The 24258-nt window shown below is 45.4% G+C and overlaps 1 protein-coding gene across 6 annotated transcripts in view; it reads right to left on the reverse strand.

Annotated features, from left to right (window-relative positions):
• Nucleotides 1-24258, reverse strand: part of ADGRB2 (adhesion G protein-coupled receptor B2) — a 305016-nt gene that overhangs the window by 144782 nt on the left and 135976 nt on the right. For 5 of the 6 annotated variants that reach the window (XM_060257848.1, XM_060257847.1, XM_060257846.1 and 2 more), the window contains exons 3-4: nucleotides 18456-18539; nucleotides 9231-9395 (exon numbers count right to left, since the gene is read on the reverse strand). In XM_060257848.1, the coding sequence (XP_060113831.1) occupies nucleotides 9231-9395; nucleotides 18456-18539 (249 nt within the window). The remainder of the gene's footprint in view (nucleotides 1-9230; nucleotides 9396-18455; nucleotides 18540-24258) is intronic. The other variant, XM_060257849.1, reaches the window with a different exon arrangement.

Genomic DNA, 24258 nt, shown 5'->3' on the forward strand with positions numbered 1-24258 from the left:
TTGGGGGAAATGATGTCACAGGAAGTGATGTCACTTCCTGCTTCCGGCAGGTGGTGCAGGGAAAACGATGTCACAGGAAGTGATGTCACTTCCTGTTTCCGGCGGTGGCATGCCGTCACCGGAAGTGACGTCACTTCCTGTTTCCGGTGGGCGCGCGCTTGGCGCGCGCACACACACATTCATTCTCCCCTCAAGGTGTCCCTGGCTGGCCTGCAGATATTATGGCCACCCTACTGGTGGCATGAGTGTGCTGGGGAAGGGGTTTGTTCCCACCCCAAGCAGCACTGGAGCGTATGCCCAGTGCTGCACTGCTGGCGCTCTGCCCCAGCGGATTTTCCACAACACCCCCCCTCACCCCCAGCCCATGGTTCATTGCAGTGAGGACACACCAACTCGAACCTGCTGTCCATTATAAAGGTTATACCTCCTTCTCAACCTATTCACAATGCTTTGTTTCATACTAACATATGGATCTTGTATGTATTCCTATCTTGATTTACAGTTCTACTATTAGAACTATATAAATCTTCTGTGTATTACTGCACTGTCTACAAAATCTCAATAAACTGTTAGTTGAGAAAAAAAATTAAAGTTATATCTCCAGTACCTGGCATTATGTTTTATGGCACAAATGGCCTGTTCCAACAAAGTCATATTTATGTCAGATTCAGCCCTCCTAACAAATGAGTTTGACATCTCTGGCTAAAATTTCCCCTGATCTCATGACTATTCCTTTGAAGTGGTTCTTGCACTAGAGGAAAAGCCACTTGACTTTGATGAGGACTCTAAAGAATGGAAGAAGGTTCCTTGCAGGATAGTTAGACTCACCCCACTCAGTTAGGAGAACAACTGAGTGGCCTCTTCACCAGCCTTTATCTGTCTTGCTAAAAATCAGAATTCTTTCACCACTGACTCTTATGTTGCAATAATGAATGCAATAAAGGATTTCTTTGTGGGAAACAGAGATCTTTCTTTGCAAGTCTAGTGCATCAGCTAAAATTTTATCCTCAGTTTTAATACAGGATCACCTTTCCTTCCCATTTAGTTCTGCACTATGCCTTACAAGGGACCTGTGAATTCTAATTAGTACTAGTAGAGACCACTATGAAGATGGAATGGCATCTATAGTGCCAAAGGGAGAACAGCCATGGCTGCTTTGCCAGTGTGGTCTGATGCAACTAGGGGCATTTGCAAGATGCTTTCTGAACTCCAGTGTTAAGACTGACACATCCTGCAGATTTGTCTTTACTTTATTCAGGTTTAACAGCCTATAAGCCATGTTAAGAATTAAAAACAATAGCAAAGAAAAATTTAGCTACATAAACCATGTAGACTTTACAAAAGCCACTCAGCAACAATATTAATGTATGCATATTCAAAGTGGGCTGAATATTTTAACAACCATTTTGCATGGAGATTCTCCCTAGTAACAGTACATTTAGAACAATAGAAGAAATCGTGCAGTAACAAATCAACCATTGACAAGGAGCAATAACAACAACAAAAAGTTGTTCTGAGGAATCCCAGCAAAATGGCCTTCATCTGTGCTGTGGGCAGCGCTTTACAGTGTGCAAGCAGATCATCTCCCATATCCTTTACCTGCACAATATTTTGCTCTTTCCCCTTTCCCACCTTTTTTGGTTTAACACGCAACCTAAGGAAGAATTCTGTGAAACCTGAAAGCTAGCTCACAACTTTATGGTTTTAGGTTATTAATAAATTGAATGGCAGGAAGATAGTGTGGTATAGCACAATCTCAACAGATCTTGGAAGGTAAGTAGAGTTGGTACTTGGAAGGCAGACCACCAAGCAAGGCTCTGCAGAGGAAGGTGATAGCAAACAACCTCTGCTTTTCACTTACCTTGAAAACCCCTTGCTAGGCCCACCTAAGTCAGTTGCAACTTGACAGCCCTTAGGTATGTAATAAAGACATTCCACTACTGTTTGTGTATTGCGCATGCACTTTCCTTGGGGGGGTGGGCTCACTATCCCAGTGTATCACTATCCTTTCGCGGTGTAGTGAACGCTACGTGGTCACTGTCTGGCTATGCCTGGCAGATGGTCACTGCAATGGCATCTCCTACATCACTGCATCCGTGGCAACACCTTCTCACTGGTCCCCCCCCCCCCCCCGTTTTCACAGAGTTTGCCACGTCATGGTGCTACCGAATGTCCGGCGGTATAACCGGATGGGCAGGTTGGGCTCACCAACCTCGCCAGCCAAGAGAAGGAAAACTCTAACATCAAGCCCGGGCAGACAGGGCTCGTTAATGTAACATCTACCACCTGGAGGACTCGCTGCCGGCGTCCCGGCTTACTGGGCCATGGCAGATGACCCCATGGTGAAAGGGTGGAGCCAGTACTGCGCACACTGCGCTTCACCTAAAAATTCCTCTGCGCAGGCCTGAAGGGTATCCACATCCACAACCCACAACATCCTGCAGCGATGGGCAAGGGGCGAAACGGCAGGTGGAGGATGCCACTGGAAGCCGCAGTCCCGATCCTGCATGTAGGCGGTTCAGGGTATTGGTTGCTTGATGCTGACCAGGAGACGAAAGCATTTTTCGGCAGCACCCTGAACGACCAAGCAGCCTTATTTAGGGACAGCACTGCTTGCTCCATATGGAGAGGGGCCTAGAAAAGGTGGCCTAAACAAAGCTTGTCTTCCCGCCCCCCCCGCCCCCCCGTTGGCTAGCCGCGATCAATGGGCATCCTTACTTGCGGTCGAAAAATAACAACAAAGAAAAGGCATGCACCTGCCTCACAAAGCGTGCAAAGACTAAAGCTTGCATGTTGGAACATCAGAACCATGCTTGACACAGTAGACAGTGGTCGCCCTGAACGACGCTCTGCTCTAGTTGCCCACGAACTTCTCAGGTTGAATATTGACATAGCAGCTCTCAGTGAGGTCCGTTTCCCTGAGGAAGGTAGTCTTCAAGAACACGGTGCTGGCTATACCCTCTACTGGTCGGGTAAGTCAAAGGCTGAGAGCCGCCTTTCTGGCATTGGCTTCATGGTCAGGAACTCCATTGCCTCTAAACTCGAAAACCTGCCAACAGGTCACTCAGATCGCATCATGTCTATGCGCCTCCCACTTCAAAACAAGCAGCATGCAACACTCTTCAGTGTGTATGCCCCAACCCTTCAAGCAGATCCTGCAGAAAAGAACAAGTTCTATGCTGATCTACGTAACCTCGTACGGAAGACCCCTACAGAGGACAAGGGGATCATCCTTGGCGACTTCAATGCCAGAGTAGGTAAAGACTCGGAAGCCTGGAAAGGAGTACTTGGCAAACACGGCATTGGCAACTGCAATGATAACGGGCGCCTCCTGCTAGAATTCTGCATGGAGCATCAGCTCACCATTACCAACACTATCTTTCAGCAGAAGAACAGTCTGAAGACAACCTGGATGCACCCACGGTCCAAGCATTGGCACCTTATTGACTACATTCTGGTGCGCCAGAGAGACCTTCGAGATGTCTTACACACTCGAGTAATGCCCAGTGCAGAATGTCATATGGATCATCGTCTTGTACGCTGCAATCTCCATCTTCACTTTAAATCTACACCCAGGAGAGGCGGTATCCCCCGGAGGAAGTTTCAGGTTGGCAGCCTTCAGTCAGCCAAAGTTAAAGCTGCCTTCCAGGCAAAACTCCAGACAAGAATTGAGGACCCCAGTCACCTCACAGATCCTTCTCCAGAAGCACTCTGGGAACACCTAAAAACTACCATCCTGTTGACCTCTGAAGAAGTCCTCGGGTTCTCCACAAGGAAGAACAAGGACTGGTTTGATGAGAACAATCAAGAGATCCAAGAATTACTGGCAAAAAAGAGATCTGCCTACCAAGCACATCTTGCTCAGCCCTCTTGTCCCGGGAAAAAAGCAACCTTTCACGCTGTATGTAGCAACCTTCAGCGCAAGCTTCGAGACATTCAGAACGAGTGGTGGACCAAGCTTGCTGAGAGAACCCAGCTATGTGCAGACACTGGTGATTTAAGAGGGTTCTACGAAGCCCTGAAGACAGTATATGGTCCATCATATCAGGCTCAGAGTCCCCCTGCGTAGTGCAGACGGCCAAGTGCTCCTCACAGACAAGGCATCCATACTGAACCGGTGGTCAGAGTATTTTCAGGTTCTCTTCAGTGCTAATCGTGTAGTTCAAGATTCAGCAATCCACCTCACCCCACTTCAACCAGTGAAAACAGAGTTGGATGAGATCCCCACCCTAGAAGAGACTGTTAAAGCCATCAAGCAACTGAAAAGTGGCAAGGCAGCGGGAGTCGATGGAATCCCACCAGAGATCTGGAAGCATGGGGGCATAGTACTACATAGCACACTTCACAAAGTACTTGTCACCTGCTGAGAACAAGGCAAACTACCATAGGACTTTTGCGATGCAATCATCATTACTCTACATAAGAACAAAGGGGAAAAGTCAGACTGCTCCAACTACCGGGGGATAACCCTGCTCTCCATCGCAGGCAAAATCCTTGCTAGAATACTCCTGAACAGACTGGTGCCCATCATTGCAGAACTCCTCCCAGAGAACCAGTGTGGCTTCAGGGCTAACAGGAGCACCACCAACATGGTATTTGTTCTCAGGCAGCTCCAAGAGAAATGCAAGGAACAGAACAAGGGTCTATATGTGACTTTTGTTGACCTTACCAAAGCTTTTGATACCGTTAGCAGGAACGGCCTGTGGCAAATCTTGGAACGTTTAGGATGTCCCCCAAGGTTCTTCAGTATGGTCATCCAGCTACATGAAGACCAGCGAGGCCAAGTCAGACACTGCAATGATCTCTTGGAGCCCTTCCCAATAGGCACAGGTGTAAAGCAAGGCTGTGTTCTCGCGCCAGCTCTCTTTATGATCTTCTTTAGCATGATGCTTCAAAGAGCCGCAGTAGATTTAGATGACGACGATGGTGTCTACATCCGCTATCGCACCGATGGCAGCCTGTTCAACCTGAGGCGACTAAAGGCCCACTCCAAGACAATGGAAAAACTTATCCGAGAGCTACTGTTTGCTGATGATGCTGCACTTGTCTCCCACTTAGTATCAGCTCTGCAGCATATGATGTCCTGCTTTGCAGAGACTGCCAAGCTATTCAGCCTAGAAGTTAGTCTGAAGAAGACAGAAGTTCTCCACCTGCCTGCACCCCAGGAAGATTATCACCCTCCTTGCATCACTGTGGGTGAATCAGTTTTGAAGACAGTCCAGCAGTTCAGCTACCTGCGGTGCATCATCTCCTCAGACGCCAATATCGACAAGGAGATTGACAATAGACTGGCAAAGGCAAACTGTGCATTTGGCCGACTGCATAAAAGAGTGTGGAGCAACAAGCATCTGAAAAAAGGCACAAAGATCAATGTTTACAAAGCTGTTGTGATGACAGCCCTCATCTACGGCTCCGAATCGTGGGTTTTATACCGTCATCACCTGCGATTCCTTGAGCACTTTCATCAGCGCTGCCTTCGCCCCATCCTCAGCATCCACTGGAGTGACTTTGTGACCAACACTGAAGTCCTCCAGCGGGCAGAGGTTACAAGCATCGAGGCATTGTTGTTGAAGACGCAGCTGCGCTGGGCAGGGCATATCTTCAGGATGGAAAACCACCGCCTTCCCAAAATTGCCCTGTATGGCAAACTTTCCACCGGCCATCAAAATAGAGGGGCACCAAAGAAGAGGTACAAGGACTCCTTGAAGAAATCCCTTGGTACCTGTTGCATTAACCATCACCAGTGGTCTGTCCTAGCCTCAGATCGCAAAGCATGGAGGCACACCATCCACCAGGCTGTCTCTTCCTTTGAGAACGCACGCATAGGTGGTCTTGAGGATAAAAGGAGATTGAGGAAAAATCGTACTGCTACAGCACCAATCCCAAATCAGACTTTTCCCTACAGCCACTGTGGCCGGACCTGCCTGTCCCGCATTGGTCTTGTCAGCCACCAGCGAGCCTGCAGCAGACGTGGACTACTGCACCTTTCTTAAATCTTCATTCGCGAAGTCAAGCCGAGAGACAGAGAGACTATTTGTGTTTTAGTTGTTGAAAGCACATTAACTATTATTACTAATTTCATTTCTATACCACCCATAGGAAATCTCTCTAGGTGGTTTACAACAAGTATAAAACAGTATTATTCAGTGAATACAATACATAGATATTAAAATTAAAGATTAATATAAGATAACATAAGAGCATTAAAACAATAAAGAACAGTTGGCAGAGGCACAAAGCTAATCATAATGGGTCCCTGAATGACCAAGGAGATCTTTAAAGGCCTCTGTAAAGAGGGCTGTCTTAACCTGGTGCTGAAAAGATGGCCAATTAGGTCACAGGTGGGCCACAGCAGAGAGGTTGTTCCAAAGACAGGGGTTACCACCAAAAAAGCCCTCCCCCTAGTCGCCTACCTCTGAGTCTCTTTAGTTGACACCCAGAGGAAGGCCCCAGAGGCTGACTGGTTGAGGCCAGGAGAGACACTCTGATAGGTACTGCAGTCCCAAGCTGCATAGGCCTTTGTAGGTAAATACCAACTCCTTGAATTGAGACTGCAAACATACAGGACACCAATACAAGAGGGCCAGAATTGGCCAGAACTGCATGCAGGGCAGAACTGGCCAATGAACTTAAGATTGCTCTACTTCAATATATGCCAGTTGTATGTCTTCTTGCTTTTCTTTTGAGTTTGCTTTATAATCCCTAGCAAATCGTGCAGTTGAATAAGATTTCTGGAAGGATACAAAGCACAGAATCTAAGAAGGGAACGGGAACCTCTAGGAAAGCCTCTCTCACCTGCAAAGTCCAATGAAAATATCCAGGGAAATTTAATCTATTAATACAAATTAAATGGAGAGGGGCAGAGCAGTGGGGGAACGAGTAATTTTTAATACCTCATGAGAGGTTCAGAATTCGACTCTGCTCAGTGTTTTCAGACAGGAATGAGATTTTTCAAGTTGATGGTGCTCTTCCATCGATTACCTGTCATGGGCCCTGAATACTAATTAAGGCATAAACTTTTCAACCTCCTTTAAAATCAGAAATACTAGAAGCAATGCTTGGAAAAAGCTCAGCCAGCTTTCCCAGGAGTTGTAGAAGCTATTATATGATCTTTACAAAAAGAAGAGAGATCAAGGATGCTTTCCACAAATTACACTAAAACATGGGCATTTATAAGGATGCTCTTTTTGTTTTCTTATGAGGAAATGGTACAACAATTCTGTATCTTATGAACATGGCATATAATGCACACAGGATATTTTCACAGAGTTATTCCTGAGGAATCTTCTGATGGTTGCCTTCTATCTGATTCTTGCGCCTACATCTTAAAAGCTGTGCTTTATCAGTTATCAATAAGCTTTTGGGAGGAAGAGTGGCTCAATAGTACAGCACACAGTTTTCATGCAGAAGGGCTCAGTTTCAACCCCTGGCAGAATCTCCAGTTAGCAGATCTCAGATAATAAGTGCTGGGAAAGACCTCTGAGCCTAACCTGATGTTACATTATCCTTGTGTCTTCCCCAAGTCTGCCATGGGGACTTTTAATCATACTCACCTTGCAAGTTCTGTGCTCCCAAATCAATTCCCAGGGATGTGTGGAACCAATTCAGATCAGAACTGCAGTGTTCTGAGGGAAGGGACTGCTACCTCATACCCTTTTCTTAACCTGAAATGGCCTTGGGGAGTTGCTATTTGCCCCGTTGCAGAAACGTATGTATAGTCATCAGTACATGTAAGGCAAACAGTGGCTCCCTAGGGGTGTTTCAGAAATGGAGGAAAGGAAAGGAAAGGTCCCCTGTGCAAGCACCAGTCGTTTCTGACTCTGGGGTGATGTTGCTTTCACAACGTTTTCACGGCAGGACTTTTTACGGGGTGGTTTGTCATTGCCTTCCCTAGTCATCTACACTTTCCCCCCAGCAAGCTGAGTACTCATTTTACCGACCTCGGAAGGATGGAAGGCTGAGTCAACCTCGAGCTGGCTACCTGAAAACCCAACTTCCACCGGGGATCAAACTCAGGTTGTGACTGTGAGCAGAGCTGCCATGAACCAGGGAGAGTTTCCAGCAATGATCTCTCTCTGATAGAAAGTAATGGTGGCAGATCTAGAAAGAACACAAGGATAATGTAACATAGAGCATGGGCCTTTCTCTGCCTGAGATCTGGAAGAGCTGAAGCCAATCACGGTAGACAATACTGACCTAGATAAACCAATGGCCTGATTTGGTGTCAAACAGTTTCATCTGTGGAGGCCAAGCAGAACAGAAACTGTACTTGAAAATCTCTCTTGAACCTGAGCTGAAACAGAACTTTTCAATAAATCCAGGTTGCCAATTCAAAAGACGGCTTCTGCACATTCACTGGCTCCAGTGAAGAAGAAGAAGAAGATATTGGATTTATATCCCGCCCTCCACTCCGAAGAGTCTCAGAGCGGCTCACAATCTCCTTTCCCTTCCTCCCCCACAACACACACCCTGTGAGGTGGGTGGGGCTGAGAGGGCTCTCACAGCAGCTGCCCTTTCAAGGACAACCTCTGCCAGAGCTATGGCTGACCCAAGGCCGTTCCAGCAGGTGCAAGTGGAGGAGTGGGGAATCAAACCTGGTTCTCCCAGATAAGAGTCCGCACACTTCACCACTACACCAAACTGAGGTTATGAGAATGTAACCAGTTTTTTTACACATTCCCCTTTTTGCTCTTTGGCCTCTTAAAAGATTGGGAAGCAGAAAGCAGAATCAAGGCCAGACACTTTTAAGAATTAAGGCTGCAATCTACTTTAATTAAATAGAGTACATTAAAAATATGTTGATAATACATTTGTAAATTCTAGTTGTGTCTAGAAACAGACAAGCACTCCACAGTACTTGTGGCTTATGGTTGACACGTAATCTGTAACAAATTAGACCTATTAACTTGCCCTGTCTTGTGAATCAGAATGGAATCAGACCTGGAGGCAGGCAGAAGAGGGTACTGAATCTTTCCCATCTTGTGCTGCAAAAAATTCAGTCATGGCTGAACACAAACCAGAAGGGCAGGGAAAATTTAGTAGGGAAGATCATCTGTTTCTAAGAGCATTTGGATGCCCACAAAGTAGATCCATGTGATATAACTGAGCAGATTCTTGGAACAACGACGACGATTAGCATGTCTTGTGAAAACAATACAAAACAATGAGGGAAAGGTTGATGAAGGAAGAGAAGGGGGAGCATCAACATCAGTCCTTCCAGTTCCCCCTACCTGGGCAGGTGGCAGTATTATTACATAGCCGTGTCTCCCGCAACAACCCGCTGCACAATGTTCCATAAGGCGATGAGACACAGGAGCGGGTCCGCACTTGGGTGCCCTGCCCACAGGTCAGTGAGCATACGCTCCACTGGGACCACTCCTCAGCTGCAGGGTCTCCTGAGAGAGAAATGGAGACAAACACAAAACAGAAAAGGACTCGCTTACTTGCTCATATCCAGAGCAGTGGACCAGATTACTTCTGAATTATGAACAGGAGGAAACCTTGAACCACACAACAGGAATGCCATGATCAAAGTATTTTAATAAAATTTTAAATATTTTTTTTTAAAAGACAGAACTCTAAATTAGATTGCAAACAAGCAGGGGACCCAAAAGGACTTGTGGAGGAGGCATCTCATTTCCTCCTTTCCCACTATTTCCTCTTTCTCTTCCTTGAAAGTCGCCATAATCTCTCCCTTCTTCCTCCACCAGCCAATCTGCCTTTAAGCTGCCCTCTGTCTTCAGTCCTTCCTCCCCCAGCAGCCTCTCCCTGGGAAAACTCTGGCCAGATTTCAAGGTACCAGCTAAACCTACCCCAGGTGCATTGTAGGGAACCTACAAGCACTTGCAGGGGACACTTCATTTCCCCTGTATCCCCACCAACCCTCTTTCCCTCCTCCTGGAAGCATTTCCTTCTCAACCACCAGCTCACCCACCCACCTTTTATCTTCAGCCCACCTTTAGCAATAATTATTATTTACTCATTTTATATCCTACTTTTCTCCAAAAATGGAGACCCAAAGCAGATAACACCATTCTCTTCTCCATTTTATCCCCACTACAACCCTGTGAGTTAAGTTAGGCAGAGAATCTACAACTGGTTCAAATTCATCCAGTGAGTTTCCACAGCAGATTGAGGATTTGAACCTGGTCTCCAGACCCTAGACTCAAATTCTAACCACTACACTACATTGGCTTTTGTGGGGTGACTAGTGTTGAATAGTAGTCAACAGTCTGTCCTGAGTGAGACATGAACGGGAGGGGGGGGGGCTTAACCCCACAATCCTTTTCGGGTTTGTTTTTTTTAATATTTCAGATGTTTCTGCAAACTTGGGGAATTTTTCAGGTTCAGTTCTGTCTTGTCTAGTCACAGCTCCAGTTTCAGGGTTTAAGTATATTCAGATTTGGCCAGGTTGAGGATTAGATATATTGATATTTCATGTATGGATGTTTTCATGCTGTTGCTTTGGGACTGTAGGTCTTGTGTGAGGGAAGCGATTTTGCTATCTAGCCAGTCATCCTACATTGTGTATGTTGTGCATCACAAACTTCCAGCCATCTGCTTGCATGTGCTGATATGGCAATTCAAAAGGATTGTCTTACGGGAGAGATAGAGGAGGAGGAGGCAGTGGCAACAGATCTGGACACTGTTGTTCTACAAATTACATTCTCATTTACCAGGTCTTTAACTGCATTTGCAAAATACGGATTCAGGAATCACACTGGCTGTTCCTTGAAGCATTAAGGGGTTAAAGAAACAAGCACATTTGTAAAATGTGGCGGTGGCAGCTCCCTGCATAGTGCAGGAATACTGCTGACTGCACAGGTGCAAAAAACAACATTGGCACTCAAAATATATCCTGCCTTCAACAGCATACGAATCAATAATTTCCAAGTATGAAGGATCAAAATATAAAATAGGTAATGAGAACAGGGAAACTTACACCCCAAGCATAGTACTCATAGGTTTCATGGTTTCATCATGCAGTCTCACCTCAATGGCCTTGATTTGCTGTGTGCTTTACACAGAAGGAGAGGACAAAATTTTAGCCTGTACCATTCCAATCTGCAGGTGTGAGATCATATTTGGAAATGCTCTCACATATTAAAAGGGAGAGCATTTCCATGCCTTGCAACATCTTTTGAAATAAGCAGCTTGTTTAGAAATATAGAAGTTAAACAGGCATGAAAGAAGGATGTTTCAAGAAGTTTAAGCTTAATTCCATGAAACTCAATGGCCACTCAATGCAGGAAAATTCAAACTGTTTCTCCCCAAAATCCACTCAATCTTGAGGCACAAAAGCATTTATCTTCCACTCACTAATGGGGAGGGGTTTGTTAGGGTTGCCAGGCAGGTATGACCTGTCAACTGGCAGGAGGGTTGTAGGCAGAGCCATGTGGGGGGGCAGTGATGTCAAGCGCCATGCTATGTCACTTTCTGTTAAAAAAAAATGGAAGTGACAAAAGGTAGATCCAGTAATTGCCGAAAACTCTACATTAAAACCACACTTTCCTGAGATTCCTAAAACTATCATGGAAGTTACAAGATGTAGCTCTAGGAACTCTATGGTTTCTGGCAATTCCTAGAGCTACCCCTTGTCACTTCTGGTAAGTACTTCCAGGGCTGTGTTCTTGCGAAGAAATGTGATTTTTTTCCTTTGGCGATTTAAATGAACAAAACCTTCATTCTGACTTTTAAAAGCTCCCCCCCCCCCCCACTTTCTAGGCATAGAACAGGTAGGGAGGAGGAAGTCAGTCAATGGCTTTCCAGGCTCACCTCATCTACCTCTTCTGAATTGCTAATAGGTCTTTGTTATTCAGTCGCACAGTCAAGTCCGACTCTTTGCGACCCCATGGACAAAGTCACGCCAGGCCCTGCTGTCTTCTACCATCCTCCGAAGTCTGCTCAAATTCATATAAGTTACATCAGTAACGCTGTCCAGCCATCTCATCTTTTGCTGTCCCCTTCTTCTTTTGCCTTCTGTCTTTCCCAGGATTAGGATCTTCTCCAGTGAGTGCTCCCTTCTCATTTGGTGGCCAAAGCATTTGAGGTTCAGTTTCAGCATCTGACCTTCCAGGGAACAGTCAGGGTTGATTTCCCTTAGGACTGCCTGATTTGATCTTCTTGCAGTCCAAGGGACTCTCAAGATTCTTATCTAGCACCACAGCTCAAAAACATCTATTCTTCTGTGCTCAGCCTTCCTTATGGTCCAAATCTCACAGCCATACATTACTACTGGGAATACCATAGCTTTGACTATAATTTTGACTATAATGACTAATAGGTCTAGCTAGAGACAATAGCCCAGTGTCCCCCTCCCCCTTCTCCAAGCAGGAACAGAGATTTGAAGGACTTTAGACTAGAAGGGCTCCAAGAATAATCTTCAGGAAAAGCTTATTTGACCTGGCCTGATCAGGTCAATAGGAGGGGAAAAAAGAGCTGATAGACTCAAGGAAGCAAGGAAGAAACTCTCTTTCTTTAGGTGCTGAGTCCATAAGAGGGGACAGAACTCTCAACTGAGGAGGCAGCCACTGACCACATGGCTGGCCTACAGAGCTGGAGAAATGGTGACTGTATAACTTCCTAAGCAAAAGATAATGGTAATTCTACAACTTCCTAAGCAAAAGGAGCCAGTCCTATTTTTTAACATCTGATAGGGCACATATAAGAGAGGGACAGAGGATTTGCCTTTTACCCATTTCTATTAAATCCCTTGTACATTCTGGTGCTGTGCTATAAGTAGGCTTGTGAACATTTTCTTTTTAATAAATACTTTATAGCTTTCAGTAATGGTAGTGGTTCTCTGTACCACCTAGACCTCTACCATCTTGGATATGCTATTTTACAAGGAGCGCCAGGGGAAAGGCTGGCAGTTGGCAAGCAGCTATTCCTCCAAGGACACAGAATGCAGTAAGTCTCCCCATGGTGACCAGATGCCAGGAGCAGGAGACACAGAGACAAGGCCTCAGAAAGTGAAAGGAAAGTAGGGAAGAAAAAGAAAAATCTCCAGGATTCCTTGCCAAATTTTTCCCCAGGCCAAATTGGCAAGGGATCTTGGAGGGGTTTTGCCATCTTCTGGGAATGGAGCAGGGGTCACTGGGATGTATGTGTGTGGGGGAGGTATTTGTGAAGTTTCTGCATTGTGCAGGGGGCTGGACTAGATGAACCTGGAGGTCCCTTCCAATCCTATGATTCAATGATTCTAAGAAGAAGAGTTGGATATGTTTGGATATACATATGGAGCAGAGGTCCATCAGTGGCTATTAGCCACAGCATATTGTTGGAACTCTCTATCTGGGGCAGTGATGCTCTGCATTCTTGGTGCTCGTGGGGGCACAGTGGGAGGGCTTCTAGTGTCCTGGCCCCACTGATGGGCCTCCAGATGACACGTGGGGTTTTTTTGGCCATTGTGTGACACAGTGTTGGACTGGTTGAGCCACTGGCCTGATCCAACATGGCTTATTTTATGTTCTTATGTTAAGAGTTGGTTTTATACCTGGCTTTCACTACCTGAAGGAATCTCAGAGTGGCTTACAATCACTTTCCCTTCCTCTCCCCACAACAGACACCCTGTGAGGTAGGTGAGGTTGAGAGAGCTCTGAGAGAGTTGTGATTGAGCTAAGGTCACTCAGCTGGCTTCAAGTGGAAGAGTGGGGAATCAAACCCAGTTCTTCAAACTGGGAAAGCCTGTTTGGTGTAGTGGTTAAGCGCATGGATTCTTATCTAAGAGAACTGGGTTTGATTCCCTACTCCACATGCACCTGCTGATGTCACCTTGAGTTAGTCACAGATTCTTGCACTGTTCCTCTCAAGAGCAGTTTGTAGGAGAGCTCTCTCAGCTCCACCTGCCTCACAGGGTGTCTGTTGTGGGGAGAAAAAGGGAAAGGAGATTGTAAACCACTCTAAGTCTTCTTTGGGTGGTAAAGGGCAGGGTATAAATCCAATCTCCTCCTCTTCTTCTTAACCACTACACCAAACTGGCTCACCTGACCCTCCCAGTGAGCCACTCCTACAAGCTCAGGGGGTGGTGGCCAATTACCAGTGAGAGAGAAAAGTGTCTCCAAGTGTTGAGAAAAACCTTGGAGGGAAGGGTGGAATTAGACCTGAAGGCCAGAACAGGTCCATTCCACTGTTTTTGTCTTGTAAGAAAATATTCTCTGTCTACAGCTTGGAATGGCAGCTATCAGCAGAACCTGGGGATGGGGATCTCCCACCCCCACCAGGTGCTTGGCAGGTCTAGGAGATAATATAAATTCCCAAGAATTCCATGTTAATCTCACGCTATATCCATGGTCTTTTTATTGTTGTTAGATTCATCTAAATCATATGGACACAGCCATGCTCCATGGTGGGTTGGATCCAGCCAGCTTTACCACTTACTCTCCTGCAATTCCCTCTTTACTACATTGGGGTGTTTTTTTTTCCCCAGGCAGATCCCATAATCCCCCAAACAGCCTTTTTTGGTGGTTAAAGGGGATCTCCACTTCCTATTTTTAGCATCAAAACTACTACTACTGCTCTCAGCAACTTCCCTCTGCTTTGTTGGGGACACAAAGGCAAAATGGGCGGAACAGATTCAAAACTCAGGAGCTTAATGTATTCAGGGATATGACAGTCGTGTTCTGTAAGGGCTGGGATTCAGCACTGCTCTGAGGAACAGCTCCTTTGGTGAAGGACAGCAGCTTTCCAAGACTTGTTTAATGCAGTATGTGTGTGTGTGTATATATATGTGTGTGTGTATATGTGTACATATGTGTGCATATGTATACATATGCATGCTTTATATGGTGTAGCTAGAATATGTTCCTGCTGCAGTGTTTTTTACAGGTTGGTCCTCTGCTGAAGTATCTCAGAAGATGTAAAGAAAGCCAGAAGAGAAAAGGGGAGAGAGGTGAGTTTTTGAACAGTTAGTGGAATACCTTGCAAATTCTGAAGCTGCTTGTCAACTTCTCTTAAAGTAACACAAGAAGCCAACCTGGAGGCTTAACTTCCTACAAAAGAACGTTGGTGCCAAGTTAAAAGAGTTTCAAAAAGACTGGCCTCCATGTTTTTCTATCGCACTTTCCTAATGACCGTGTTTTTACACCTTATGCATTTCTGGCACTTTTCAAGATACGTAAATGCCCTTCAGGAGTGCAGTGGCTGGCCTACAGTGGAAATCAGGGCTGCATCTTTTACTGCAATGCAAAGATATGCTAAAATTTGTCCCATGGCTACCAGTTCTCATTGCCTTCACAACCAGAGCTGGCAGATCTAGCTGAAGCTCAGTCCCCCTTCTCCGGCCATCCCAAGCAGGATCAGCCCCTCCCCCAGTATTTCTAAAGTGAGCACGAAAATGGCGGCAGCAGTCCTGGGGAGGTTGTATCATCTAGTTTGGCCCTTAATCATCAGTGGAGGAATGCACCTCACCTTTTCCCTTTCCTCTGCCCTGAGAGGGAGCCTGACATTTCCAACAATCTGGTGATCTATTTGATGATCTATTTGAAGTCATTGGACAGATCTGAAGTAGAGGGCATCCATTTAAATTACGGTGGAACAGATGGGAGAAAGAAATCAGAGGAGGGTGTTACATGTTCTGGACAGCAAGAGATAGAAAGCAAATATTACCCAAAAGAGGCATCGTTGTGAGAAGCAGGTGCTGCAGAACAATGTCCTTCAAATATGAGGGCACAATGAATATTAAGGCAGCAAATTCAAACTCTTAGGCATGCCTGTAGCAGGCTACAGCTAAAATAGGAGTGGAACCATTTGGGAATAATATGATCAAGCCACAACTGGGCAGTAGGGTGCATCACAACACCAAGGACATCAAGAGCACAGAACTGGAAATCTGGGTAGCACTGATCATGAAGAAAAGTCTCCCTTCAAAAACTATTGTCTTCAGTATGAGACAGGCAGTTTTCTGTTTCTTAGTGCAAGTTTCTAGTCCTCATGGCTGCAGAGAAATGTCTAACACCGCAGTGGCCTCTCCTCCTAAAGGGGAATCAAAATCTTGTTCTGTGAAGTACGAGGCTGAAGAATACTTGGCTTGCTATTGTCTGAAAATCTTCACAAGCATTTAGTGTTGGGAGGGGGGGCATAGGGACTCTGAGATAATTACTTGCCCCCTGAGGCAGTTTTACAAACTTTGTGGTTGAGCAGAGATCTGAAACTAGGGACAGGGTCTTGAACGCCTGACCAAAATACTCCAGGTTCTGAACCTTGCTAGGACTGATGGCAAAAAACAAGGCACTCCAAAATCCATATTTGCACAAACGCCACAGTGGATCCTTTTAAACACTCCTGGATCTTTCCTGTGTTTGTCTTTCTGTGTGCATGCAATAGCCCACAGAACATAAATCAAAAGGCAAGGAGAAGGGATGGGGGAGTGGGGAAGTGACTGGCATTCACATTAAGCCAGACAAATTTGCTAAATAAATACATACGAACTCAACAATTAATAGATTTGTTTTCTTTATGGGTCTCCAAGGAGGGTGCAAAGAGAACACATAAATGGAGCAAATTAAACTCAGTTGCACCAGGGAAGAGGGGGACAGAGGAAGAAGGGGGGCCAGCTCTGCATCTTTGCAATTTGCTGCCGCCACAAAAATGATGGCGCTCAGGGGACCACTGAGGATGGAAGATGAGATGCCGCTTTCGCAGTCATCGGAGGCTGCATCTTAATTAAAATGCATGTGATTATTGGGGCTAGCAGAGAAGTTGATGGATAGCATGTCCCACGTTTAGGCCCCAATACCAAGCAGACATCTGGCAAGTTCCTCCACTCCTGAAGCGGTTATTCACCAGATTTCTGAAAATAATGACAAAGCCCCAGAATCCTCAAGTTTTAAAAGAAGTTATGTCTATACATAGGTTCCTTCCTGGGTTCTACCATATCTGAATGTGCCCTAAATAAGTAACTGAGAAGGAAGAAACTGGGGGGGGGGGGGTTGCATAAACGAAATGGGCACATGAAATGAGCCTGCTGCGGCAGGGAGGGGGGATATAAATAAATTATTATTATTATTATTATTATTATTATTATTATTATTATTATTATTATTATTATTATTATTGTTATTGTTATTATTATACAATCCAGGCTTTAAATACAATACAGGCTGTAATCTGGGTCACAGTTGGGACTCATTTCACAACCTAGACAAGATGGGGTTACCAAGAGCTAATATGTTAACGACATTAACTTCAATAAGGAAAACAAAGTGATGTGTTTGGGGATACTGGAATGGGGTCCCCTAACCTGTCATGCGTTCTGTTACTGGGTAACCCAGCCCCTGGAGCAGGGGATGCAGGGTATCACTGGAAAGAATCACATAAAACTCCTTCTGCTTCCCCTCAGTTCCTCAAAAAATGGCAATAACTACAATGCTATTAAAAAAAACCCTATGAAATATAACAATAACAATAATAATAATAATTTTTTATTTATATCCCGCCCTCCCCGCCGAGGCAGGCTCAGGGCGGCTTTTGTTACCCTAAATATTTTGTTACCCTAATAAAAGGCCTTTTGCTTTCTTCCAAAATGTTTCAGGTATTCCATTCTGAGGAGGAATCTTAACATTTGCTTCATTTTAGGTGAACTCTGGTGATCACTTAGAAACTTACAGAGGTCCATTGGAGAAATTCTCAAAAATGTATCAAAATTCTGCAGGCTTCTCTCAAAATTCCTTTCATGCATCCAGAGAGGATTCACCAACTTTGTTTCAAGTATTTATTTATTCTAAAATCCAGATAACATGCCATTACCCCAGTTGTTCTCCAAGGTAGATTAATCAGGGCCTTTTTTGTAGCAGGAACTCCTTTACATATTAGGCCACACATCCCTGATGTAGCTAATCCCCCGGGAGCTTACACTAGGTCCTGTACTTAGAGCCTTGTAAATTCTCAGAGGATTGGCTCCATCTCCATCAGGGAGTGTGGCCTAATATGCAAAGGAGTTCCTGCTACAAAAAAAAAAATCCCTGCTTACAATGAAGTCTTTCTTGGTAGCAACTCCATCGGTTGTGTGAGTCAGCATGGCGTGAGAGTTTATGGAGCAGTGATTACGGAGCCAAACTAGGGCCTGGGAGACCCTAGTCTGAATCCCTACTCTGCCATGGAATCTCACTATCAGACCTTGGGCCAGTCACACCCTCTCAGCCTAACCTACCTCACAGGTTTGTTGTGAGGATAAAATGGAGAAGAATACTGAAAGCCACTTCAGGTCCCATTGAGGGGGAAAGTGAGGCATCAATGAACTTAAATCAAATCAAATAATGGCTCTAAACAGAGACCTAAATAGAATAGACAGTATTTATAATATTTAAGCTCCCTGTTTTCTCCTTTTGAACTATTATTGTTTTTCTAATATTCTGTTTTTAAAAAACCACACTAATAAAGACTGCTGGAAAAGATTTGATGAGCATGCTTGGACAATTTCTAATGCCTCCCCAAAGCTTTCACACAGACATGGTTACCTGTTTGTGCCATGTACACTCCTGGTTCATCTGCTGACCGCGGCCACTGGGTCTTCACCTTCTGATCTTCATGCACAGCATCACCTAAAAGATGCAGGCAATGGTTAGATGGCTGGGGGGGGGAGGGGAAGGGCAATCAGCATACAGTTGTGGCAAAACTCTCTTTTCTTCCTATTATGAGAATAATTTACTGTTTAGATAATGCAATCACTGTGCATGAAGTTTCACACAGCACTGAAAAGAAGACCCCAAAAAACTTACAAGCTAAGTGTCCCGCCCAGCCCGGGCGAGGACTACGCAAGGGGGACCCCCCGGCGCCTGCCAGCCACTCCCGGCCCCCGCCGCCGCCCCGAGAGCCTCCCACACCTTCCCAAGCCCCCACGGCGGCCCCACCCCTCACCTGGGCTGACGGAGTGCCAACAGCCGCCCGAACGGCGCCTCTCAGCCACCGCGCCCGTCTCCGGGTCCGAGGAGCCTGGCCAGAGCAAGACGTCGGGGAGCAGGAGGGAGAAGCTGAGCCCAGCGCTGGGCAGAGAGGAGGAGAGCCGCCTGACCCGTGGTGGCGAGAGACGCCACACCCCAGCACGCTGCAGAAGTCCGAGATGCCCGAGGCACGCCCAGGCAGCCCAGCCCCGGCTCGCCTCTCCCGGGCATCTGGGGCTTTGAAGGGGGGAGGAGCCAGAGAGGGGCAGAACCCAGGAGGGGGGAGGACTGAGACGGGGGGATAAAGGGAGGGAAGGAGGACGTCGGGGAGGAAGCTGGCCGGTGCTTATTGAGGCTGCCTCGCGCGAGAGAGGGACAGGAGCCGCAGCACAGCCAGGAGGGGAACGGGGGCCTGCGGTGAAGTAACCTGGCTCCCACCCCTGTTTCTGAGACCTCTGGGGAATGCCCCAGAGTGCCCGGGAGGGGCGACGGCGGCGCCGGGAGACCGGGAGAGGTACCCAGAGCGTGACACTAAGATTTGACAGAGGGGAGGGTGAGAGGAATGAGAGAAGGGCAGTTAAACTGGGAAAGAATGTGCTCAGTTCAGTTAGGCCAGTAATTCTGGGAGATCCCCCACAACTCAGCCTGATGGGCCCCAAATCTGGAACTGGTCCACTGGGGAGAGGAGGGTAACTCTTCTACCTCAACCCCCCTCCATAGGTGCACTAATCAAAACCACCATCACACCCTCCTGTCCCATCACAGGTCCAGTCCAAAGGAGGCCCCTGTATGACTGCTCTTTCTGGCATTCCCAGACTGGAGAGATATCTGGCTGTCCTCAACCAGGGCCAGGGCCTTCTTTGCCCTGGCCCCAACCTGGTGGAACTCTCTGCCAACTTCATCTGGGCCCTGCTGGACTTATTACCTTTCTGCAGGGTCTGTAAGGCAGAGATGATCCACCAGGGATTTGGTTGAGGGCAGTGACAGTTCCATCTTGGCACTTCCACATCAGCTTCACCCCTCCTGAATGATAGTAGCACCTCTAGAATCTGAAGCCATCTTGACTTGTAATGGTTTTAATGTTATTTATTTCAATTTTATTGGCTATAACTGCTATATGTGAACTGCTCTGAGCCAGATTTTGGAAAGGGCAGTCAAAAATCCAGTTAAATAAATAAATAAGAAAGTAAGTAAATAAATAAATAAATAAATAATGCTGGGAAGTTCTAATCATGGATCTTCCAGCATCTTGCCCTGTTAAGATTAAGGCCAGGAAGAAGCTGAGTTGCCAAAGGGAAAGGAAAAGAAAGTCTGCATATTTTGGAAAGCATGAACATCAGCAAGCAAGCCCAATGCATCTTAGGAGGCATAAAGGAAAAGGGAGGGCAGTAACAGAGGCAAGCAGAGATACATTATTCACTCTCAAAACTCTTGATCTCAGCGCCATCCAATAAAACCAACTGGCATTAGGATTAGGAGAGGCAACGTTTTATTTATTTGAGTGTTTATAAGCTGCATTCTCAGCCAAAAACAAATGGCACCCAGAGGGGCATATTTTAAAAAAAAAAATCAAAGCACAAAACCAAAGGAACTACTTTTTCATGCAGCACACAGATCAGCCTCAGGGATGCCATGTGGGTTTAAAAACAGGGATGAGAAATTCACAGAAGCGAGATCTAGTAAGAACTTGTAGGTGCGGCAGCCTCAAATAGAACCACCATGTTTAGGAGAAGTGTACCTCCCAGCAGAGACCTCTACTGCATGACTCTCCAAGACAATACTAAATAGTATTAAATATTTGGAATTACGGAATAAATTACATAAAATTTAAATAAATAGTCCAAGTTCACTCCATTTATATAATTTATTTAAGACACAGGGTTGTATCCTGCAGCTCAGAAGGGCTTCTTAGCAAGTAAGAGGACTGCTAGTGTTGTGGTATGGTGTAGGGGACACAAAGGAGTGTCACCATTATTGGAATAGAGCCACCAGATCCAACCCACAAAATTCAGTTTTCCTTGGCATCACCTGCCCTCAAATTTTATTTTAATAACATAAGAGAAGCCATGTTGGATCAGGCAAATGGCCCATCTAGTCCAACACTCTGTCACAGAGTGGCCAAAACTCAGGTGCTATCAGGAGGTCCACTGATGGAGCCAGAACTTCTACTGTTGCCCCCCTCCAAGCACCAAGAATACACAGCATCACTGCCCCAGACTTCATGTTCTATCTTTACCTTGCGGCTAATAGCCGCTGATGGACCTCCACACTTTATATTTATCCAGTCTCCTCTTGAAGTTATGATTGTAGCCGCCACCACTGTGGCCTGTGAATTCAGGGAGAGGTATTTGTGAGTTTCCTGCATTGTGCAGGAGGTTGGACTAGATGACCCTGGATGTCCTTTCAAACTCTATGATTCTACGACTTCCTGTGGCAGTTAATTCCATATGTTAATTACTCTTTGGGTGATGAAGTACTTCCCTTTATCTCTTTCAGGTCTACTGCTCATTAAGTTCACTGAGTGCCCATGAGTTCTTATATTGTGAGAAAAGGAGAAAAGTACTTTTTTCTCTACCTTCTCTGTCCCATGCATAATTTTATAAGCCTCTATCACGTCACCCCTCAATCATTGTTTCTCCAAGCTAAAGAGCCCTAACCTCTTTAACCTTTCTTCATAGAGAAAGTGTTCATCCTCTTAATTATTTTAGTTGCTCTTTTCTGTGCCTCTTCCAATGTCATAAAATAGCTGGAAGACCCTCATATGACTTCAGGAGGTGTGGTGACCAGAACTGCACATAGTATTCCAAATGAGATTGCACCATACTGTCTGATGTTTTCAATCCCATTCCTAATAATCCCCAGCATAGCATTTGCCTTTTTTTTTATTGCAGTCACATACTGAGTAAACATTTTCAGTGAGTTATCAACCATGACTCCAAGATCTCTCTCCTGGTCAGTTACCGTCAGTTCAGATCCTATCAACATATATTTATAGTGCCCTGACCTGGATAGCCCAGGCAAGCCCAATCTTGTCAGATCTTGGAAGCAAAGCAGGGTCGACTCTGGCAAGTATTTGAATGGGAGACCTCCTTGGATTACCAACAGTTGGGAGGACAGGGGCAGGCTTCATTCAGACACCTCTCTAAATATCCTCCATGCCAACAGTAGGGGTTAGCCACCAGAAGTTGCCATGGCCTCCAGGTGCACACACGCACACAAATACAAAAATATCAAAGAGAGAGAGAGACAGCCACTTATAGTTATGATTTTTGGCTCTGTTGTGGATTACTTTGCACTTGCCCATGTTGAACCTCATTTGCCATGCTAAAGCTCACTTGGCCAACCTTGACAGATCCCTCTGGAGCACCTCACAGTCCTCCCTGGTTTTCACCATGCTGAACAATGTAGTGTCATCTGCAAACTTCACCACTTCACTACTACTCCCAACTCCAAATCATTAATGAACAAGTTCAAAAGCATCACACCTAGTACTGAGCCCTGCAGTACCCCACTGCTTAATACCTTCCACTGTGAGAACTGTCCATTTATACTCACTGTCTCTTGTAAATTAACAATTTTTTAATCCACAAGAGGACTTTGTCATATTATCCCATGACTGTAGAGTTCACTTAGGAGCCTTTGATGAGGAACATTATCAAAAGCTTTCTGGAAGTCCAGGTAAACATCTACTGAGCCACCTTTGTCCACATGTTTGTTTACCCCCTCAAAGAACTCTAAAAGGTTAGTAAGACAAGATCTTTCCTTACAGAATCCATGCTGATTCTTCCTCAGTAACTTTTGTTTATCAGTATGCCTACTAATTCTGTTCTTAATAACAGATTCCACCAACTTACCTGGTATTGACATTAGACTGACCAGCCTGTAATTTCCTGGATCTCCTCTGGAACCTTTTAAAACAGGGGTTACATTAGCTACCTTCCAGTCCTTGGAAATGGAGGCAGATTTTAGTGATAAATTTCACATTTTTGTCAGGAGATCCACAAGTTCAGAACTCTTGAATGTATGCCATCTGGGCCTGGCGATTTGTCAGTTTTCATTACCTCAATCCAACTCAGGTCTTTTGACACTCCTCCTGAAATCTGTGCTTCTGGAGTAAGCAAGCAGCTCCTGTGTCTTCCAGAGTGAAAACAGAGGCAAAAAATGCATTCAGCTTCCCTGCCATTTCCCTATTACCTTTTAGTGATCCTTTCAACCCCTTGGTCATCCAAGGGCCCAACTGCCTCCCTGGCTTGTTTTCTGCATCTGATGTATATGAAGAAACTTTTATTGTTGGTCTTTATGTTTTTTGCAATATGTTCCTCACAGTCCCTTTTTGCCTGTCTGATCACCAACTTGAATTTTATTTGCCAAAGCCTGTACTCCCTTTTATTTACCTCATTTAGACTAGCCTTCCACCACTTAAAGGAACCCTTCTTACCTTTTACTGCTTCTATTACTTTGTTCATTAACCGTGCAGGCCTTTGTTATAGCTATTCGTACCTTTCCTAACCTGCAGTATACATTTTATTTGAGCTTCCAGGATTGTAGGTTTAAATGATCTCCAAGCTTTCTGAAAGGATCTGACCCTCCTGACCTTTCCTTTCAGGTTCTTCTTCACAAGCCCCCCCCCCCACACACACACACACATTTAAGAGAACGATAAATGTGATTCTAAAGATAAACGTGGTTGTGTTGGCCTTTTGGGGCAACTCCCTGTTTACACAGCGCTAAACGTAATAGCATTATAGTCACTGTTCCCAACTGGTGCTATCATGTTTACATCTCTCACCAGGTCTTGAGCATTACTTAGCACCAAAACCAAAATCCCCCCCCCCCCAGTAGGTTGAATGACAATCTGCTCCATGGCACAGTTACTGAGAGTATCTAGAAACCCAATCTCTTTCTCCTGACTTGAACACATATTGCCCAATCAATCTGTGGGCAGTTAAAATTACCTGTTGTGACAGTTATGTCATCTAGCTGCTTTCATTAACTGTTGTGCCATTTTTAAATCATCCTCTAACTTTTGACCTAAATTCCAGAGTCAAGCTTCCTTTTGGGCACACTATTTTATCCTTAGCATTTCTGTAAATTAATCTATTTATTTTAGATTCTCAACTTTACTAGACTGGATACAATCTCTGACATACAAGAGCAACTCCACCTCTGACTCTTCCCTCCCTATTCCGATATAATATATATCCAGGAATCACTGTATCCCACCAATTATCCTCCTCCCACCAAGTTTCTGAAATGTCTACAATGTCTATGTTCTCTGACACTAAGCATTCCAGCTCTCCTATTTTACCTCGGACACTTCTAGCACTTGCATATAAACATCAATAATTCCCTGGGCATGTTAAGCCTGCAACTTTCCTCC

The sequence above is a fragment of the Heteronotia binoei genome, chromosome 17 (assembly GCF_032191835.1).
Source record: "Heteronotia binoei isolate CCM8104 ecotype False Entrance Well chromosome 17, APGP_CSIRO_Hbin_v1, whole genome shotgun sequence".
Lineage (NCBI taxonomy): Eukaryota > Metazoa > Chordata > Lepidosauria > Squamata > Gekkonidae > Heteronotia > Heteronotia binoei.